This window comes from Vidua chalybeata, chromosome 1 (genome assembly GCF_026979565.1).
Source record: "Vidua chalybeata isolate OUT-0048 chromosome 1, bVidCha1 merged haplotype, whole genome shotgun sequence".
NCBI classification, from domain to species: Eukaryota; Metazoa; Chordata; class Aves; order Passeriformes; family Viduidae; genus Vidua; species Vidua chalybeata.
In genome coordinates, this window is record NC_071530.1 from 113,958,795 (window position 1) to 113,965,045 (window position 6,251).

General features: G+C 55.3%; 1 protein-coding gene across 1 annotated transcript; it reads left to right on the plus strand.

The window, feature by feature from the left end:
* Window positions 1-4,583: 4,583 nt before the first annotated feature.
* LOC128791066 (transcription factor SOX-17-like) lies at window positions 4,584-6,251 on the plus strand. Its single transcript, XM_053948416.1, has 2 exons — window positions 4,584-4,953; window positions 5,231-6,251. Exons 1-2 carry the CDS (start codon window positions 4,662-4,664, stop codon window positions 6,151-6,153), a joined length of 1,215 nt encoding a protein of 404 aa, XP_053804391.1. The 5' UTR covers window positions 4,584-4,661; the 3' UTR covers window positions 6,154-6,251.

Here is a 6,251-nt window from a genome sequence, read left to right on the forward strand (position 1 = left end):
ATTAGTCCCATTAATTTATCTTTATATTAAAGAAGTATGTAAAGTTATTTGTATAAAGGGTGATGAGATTTAGGTCTAGATTATGCTGTTAGCTGTTTGAGAGAAGTGTCACTTCTATGCTTTACTCATGAAAATAATGTTATTTCAAAGTCATTCAAACTTTGCTTGGGTCCACATATCGTCCGTCTGGAAGAGGTATTACAGAAGTACCAGTTAAACATGTCCCTTCCCACTGGTTCCCATACATTTGGTTTCTGCCTTCAGAAGGGGGCAGGGAAGGCGTTACAGGCGCGTTAGAGCCAAGCCCAAGCAGCCACGTCGGAGAGAGTTAACCCCTTCCTAGGAGAAGCCAGGCTCTCTCCTGCACTGTAAGTCCTCCGGGACGTGTACCATCAGAATTCACCACTAACTTCATTGCAAAGCCATTTCCTTCAGACTAGGATGTTTTCTGACCGTCCTTCACTGCAGTGTCACGGGCATGGTACATAGCACCATGAAAGAACGATGGATGGCAGGATGCATGCATATGGTTATGTATAAAGAAAGTATTTCCTAGCACCAAGGAAAAAGGATGAGAGAAATAGAACGGTAGTCCACGGCTCTCCTGCTTCCTGCGCGTTTGCCAGACCCAGGGCTGAGCCTGCCCAAAGGGAAGCACCGCAATCCCTGCACTACCCCAGGAAGGGGGTTGGTTGCTGCTGAGCCCGGTACCCCCGCGTAGATAAATGCACGACATTTCTCTCCAGCCTCTTTCAGACTTCCCGCTTCAACTCGGCATCCAGGGGCTGCGGGAGGGCGAGCCGTCCCGAGGGGGAGCCAGCGGGAGCGCCGGGCGAAAGGGCCGAGCGGGGCAGGAGCGGGGCCCAAGGCTGGCCCCAGCCTGCCGGGCACATCACCTGGCGGGGGGAACTCGTGTCTGCCGGGAGGCAAAAGCGCTCTTACCTCAGAATGGGAGTCGAGCACGTCCCGCTCCCCCCGCCGGACTCCCTTCAGTCCCAAAATGCGGGGACACCGTTGCTTAACACCCCCCCGCCCAAAGCAGGCGCGCACAGATGCAGGGAGCTCGCTGTGCGAGGCCGTGCTGTCCCACAGCCAATTGTCTGTCCCCGAGCCCGCGGCGACGGGACGTGATTCCAGCCAAGCGGCTCCGCTTCGGATGCTAAGGGCAGTTGAGAGTCTCAAGCTTTCCTCAGGTCTCTGTTTGTTGGAAAGCAACTTGCAGATTAAAATGAGGCAGGCGAAGTAGTAACTTTCTAGATGCTGGGGACTATTATTTTGCTGTACAATAATTAATCGTGCTTCATACTTAGAGTTTCTGAAAGGGATATTTTTCATTTTTGGGAATTTGATTTTTTTCCATTCGATAGTGGGTCCTTCCTGACCAGGGCCTTTGCAATACACTCACTTTCCTAAAGCAAAGTCCCAAAAAGTCTTCATTCGGGGAGATTTCTTGTACTATGCAGCACTGTCGAGCTCGGCTGCTTTCATTTAGTGGTTTTGAATCGCTCTGAAGAGGCATAGTGTGCTGTCTTTAAATACACGGTTTTTTAAAAAAGGTTCTTGTCTTGGGAAACTGCTCGATTTGCAGGAAACTCTCCGGATGTTTGCTGCTTTTCATGTGGCATTTGTGGTCGGCTCTGATAACGCTGGGAGCACCACTTCCAACACCGCATTCTGTAATGGACCTGAAATAGAAACACATCTCTCGCCGGAGGATCCCCACTCCGCGCCCCCGCGCTGTGTACCGGCGGGTTTAAAAGGTCAATAAATCAGAAGGATGAACTCTCGGTGGCATTGTTAGGTTGGGAAAGTTAACGAATGACCCCAGGAGTCGTGCGACCACGGAGGTTTCAGGAGTGTCAGAAGAAGCTCCCTATTAAACGCTGCGGGGAAGTGAAGTCTAAGCACAGAGGGCGACTAGACCCAGAAGCAGCGCAGTGCTGTGTGTTTTAGAGTTACAATTCGAAAATACCCAAACAGTAAAAATAAAATGCTAGAAAAGGGAGAAAATCCGTTTATGACGCCAAGGGCACTTGAAGGGTCACAAACTGCCAACATTTTCTGTACAAACCAGGGAGCTTTTACTTTCTCGGCTGAGATTCAAAACACACCTTTCTTTCTTTGATCCCAGATCAATGAGCTGTAGAAAGGGTTTCAACAAATCTCCCAAACAAAGTCGACTATAGTTGCTTAGTTTATTACCTCATGTTCACTATACAGAAAAACATTTTCCTTTCTGCTGAAAGTGACAGCCCTAAAAATTGCGGCAAGCTTTATGTGCAAGCAGTCCCTCTACTCCCTGAACTTTTTCAGTAAGAGCCCCTTCGGGATTTTTTCCCTTGGCTCACGAAAATGTTTCTGCTAATTAGAGTAAAGGGAAATTTTGGCATTTTAACAAGATCAACTGGTTAAAAAAAGGTAATTCTCTCTCCTACAGTTTAAACTCCTGGTTGGTTAGTCTTGTCCGAGTCAATAATGCGGCGTGAGCTGGGAGCTGCTCTGGGAAGCAATGGAAACGGACCGGCTCCCTTAGAGCAGCGCATTGCTGCCTACTTGGGTTTTGTTTTGTTTGGAAGTCATGTTGCTTATTCCCTCAGCTGAGTACTCTGTTATCCGCAGGGAAAAATACACATGCTTTCCTCACACATGAGTTTTCTTTAAACACGATTCTGATACTGTTAAGTTCAGAATTTTCTCTGCGTTGGTGCGTGACCTGTCTCGGGGCGGCTGGCCTGGGATTGAGGGCTCAGAGTCTCGGCACGTCGGGTCGGGAAATGTCACAACTTCAGCCATAAAACTAAAGCCATTAGTACACCAGCCTTACCCAGGTATGCCCTAAGGTAGTGTCCTAAAGGCGCTGGACTAAAAACGAGTGAAAAAGCACTTTATTCCTGACGAGCGTTGCTGATTATCGCCAATTCTGGGCTGACGGTCGCCTTTGCAAGCGCAGTGTCACCGTTAATTTATTTTACAATCAATTCTAAGTGAATAATACTTTTGCAATAATGGTGTTATTATATAATAGTTTGAGATTAATTTAAACACACATATATGTAGGACCACTGTTTTCACCTCCGCTGCTTTTTACAGCATGTAAAATAAGGACAAAAAAGCAGGGCTGTTAAAATCGCTGCCTCTGTGTTGGACAAACACGTGTGTTTGAACGGAGGAAAAGAAAATTGAAACTTTTTGGTTTTGTTTAGGCAGATCTCAGTCTTTTGATAGTAGTTTCGACTCCTTGGAACAGGGATAAGTACGCTATACTATTATGCTGGAAACATATAGCTTGTTTATAATCTCTAAAAAGCACTAGGGAGCAGAAAGCTAAATGTAGAAATGACTGGAAAATTGTCTTTGCCTGTGTTAGTCCCTGGCAGCTCCTGTCCGCTACTGCGATCTTCTTCTTTTTAAAGCATCTGTCCGTCAAGTGTAAAGGAGCAGGCTTTACGTTGTGCGAAACAGGAAATTCAATGTTAGAATACGTTAATGGTTATTTTGACTTCATTCATTTAATTTCAGCGAGAATTCTTACAATATTGGTTTATTTGATCAAAGTGGCTACACAAACAAAGGTGTCCTTAACAAAATAAACCCCTTTGATCTTCCGTTTAAAGCTGAGCGGCTTCTCAAATAAGCATTGATGCATTTAATAACACCACATAACAATGCAAATATTAACCAAAGCGTCCATGAAAACTCCGTATTCTACATTAGTTTGTATGCCAAAGGAGAACATAAATGGTGCTGAGATAAAATTCTGTTTATTCTGAAGTGATGTACATTTTTCAAACATCTGTTTGTAATTACAGTTTATTTATTTGGGCAAAGCAGAGAAATCCTAATAACGTAATGCAACAAGAAATAAGTACTGCAAAGTTCAAGGTACTAATAATAATTACAAGGAATATTTATGCTTTTGACATACACTGAATAGCTTTATTAAGAAGTATGAAAAAGTGAGAGAGGATATGTATCATAGGGTTTACTCTGGGTTCAGCATCCTACAGTCTAGGGAGCTGAGTTCTTTCATGGGCTTACGAGGGGAAATATGCTCAGGTAGCGCTAGAGGCTAAGAAGCTGCAGTGTGAGGCAGAGATGATGACTTGTCTTATTGTTCCCAAGCTACATCCCAAATATGCCTGCAGGAGAAGCCGCTTGTGCCTCTCAGAGTGTTACAGGGTATCTCGGCACAGCTGTAAACACTCTGTCCCTCTCCCCGCTTTGGATCTGCTCCGCTCAGGGATGTCCATTAGCGCACGGCCTCGTGGGCCGGTCTGTGCTGCCCTTGCGGAGGGCAGGGCTGAAGCCGGTGGCGCTCACGAGTGCTCTGCCGGTGCCCCGAGCCACACCCGGCACGGGTCCCGCGGGGGCGGAGCCCGCGATGCGCTCAGGTGCCGGGCCCCGCCGCGCCGGGAGGAGCCGCGGGAGCCGCCCCGCGGGGCAGCGCCGCGGGAGCCACGGGAGCCACGGCCGCCGTCCGGCTGCGCGCCCGCCCCCGCCGCCCCATTGGCCGCGCCGCGGCTCAAATAGGCCGGCCCGGGCGCCGGCTCCGGCAGCAGCGAGCGGGGTCTGAGTGCCGAGTGTGTCCCGTGGGCCGGCCGCAGCTGCCGGCTTTGGCGGCGGTCGGCAGCGCAGCGCGTCCCGTCCCGTCCCGGCGCGAGATGAGCAGCCCCGATGCGGGCTACGCCAGCAGCGACGACCAGGTGCAGGGGCGGTGCTCGCTGCCCATCATGATGCCGGCCATGTGCCCGTGGGCAGAGTCGCTGAGCCCGCTGGGCGAGGCGAAGGCGAAGGGCGGCGCGGCGGCGTCGGGGCCGTCGGGCGGCCGGAGCAAGGGCGAGGCGCGGATCCGGCGTCCCATGAACGCCTTCATGGTGTGGGCGAAGGACGAGCGCAAGCGGCTGGCGCAGCAAAACCCGGACCTGCACAACGCCGAGCTCAGCAAGATGCTGGGTGAGCACGGGAGGGCGCGGGGTCCCGTGGGGCGGATCCAGAGGGCGAGGAGCCCGGGGGAAGCTCAGGGTCGGGGGTGTGGGCGGCGGGCGGGGGGCTCCGTGTGCTGTCGGGCCGGGGTCCCGGGGTGGCGGTGGCGTCCGAGGGCGCGCGAGGATGGCGCACAGCCGGGCGGGGCCGGGGCTGGGGCTGCGGGCGGTGTGTGTGTCGGTGTCGTCGGGAGCGGGCGTGGGTGCCGGTGGGTGAGCGGGCGGTCTGACGGTGTCGGTGGGTGCAGGTAAATCGTGGAAGGCGCTGTCGCTGGCGGAGAAGCGTCCCTTCGTGGAGGAGGCGGAGCGGCTGCGGGTGCAGCACATGCAGGACCACCCGAACTACAAGTACCGGCCGCGGCGGCGGAAGCAGGTGAAGCGCCTGAAGCGGGTGGAGAGCGGCTTCCTGCAGCACGGCCTGGCGGAGGCGGCGGCGGCGGGGCCCGGGCTGGGCAGCGAGGTGGCCGGCGGCGGTGGCAGGATGTGCGTGGAGGGCCTGGGACTGGCGTACGGCGAGCAGGGCTACGCGGCGGCGGGCGCGGGCCACTACCGGGACTGTCCGCCGCTGGGCGCCGCGTTCGACGGCTACAGCCTGCCGACGCCGGACCCGTCGCCGCTGGACGCGGCGGAGAGCGAGGCGCCCTTCTTCGCGGCGGGGCTGCAGGAGGAGTGCGCGCTGGGGCCCTACGGCTACGGCCCGCACCCGGCGGCCGCCGAGTACCCGGCGGCGTCCGAGAGCCCGTCGGGCGCGTCGCTGCGGCGGCACCTGCCGCCCGGGGAGGCGCTGGGCGCGGGCGGGTCGCTGCAGGGGCTGCTGGGCTGCCCGGCGCCGCTGCACGCGTACTACGGGCAGTGCCAGCCGCCAGGCCCGGGGCGCGGCCCGCCGCTGCCGCCGCCGCCGCCGGGGGCCTTGGGGCAGCCGTCGCCGCCGCCCGAGACGGCGCCGTGCCGGGAGCAGCTGGAGCAGCTGCGGCCGGAGGAGCTGCTGGGCGAGGTGGACCGCACGGAGTTCGAGCAGTACCTGCGCTTCGCCTGCAAGCCCGAGCTGGGGCTGCCCTACGGCGGCCACGACGCGGCCGCGCTGTCGTCGCCCGAGGGCGCGGGTCCCATCTCGTCGGCCGTGTCGGACGCCAGCAGCGCCGTCTACTACTGCGGCTACCCCGACTTGTGAGGGATTCGCTGGGGCACGGCACGGACACTGGCAGGGAAGCGCCCAGCCCTGCTCCTATTTATGTAATTTATTTGAATCTTGAGAACTGACAGGGTATC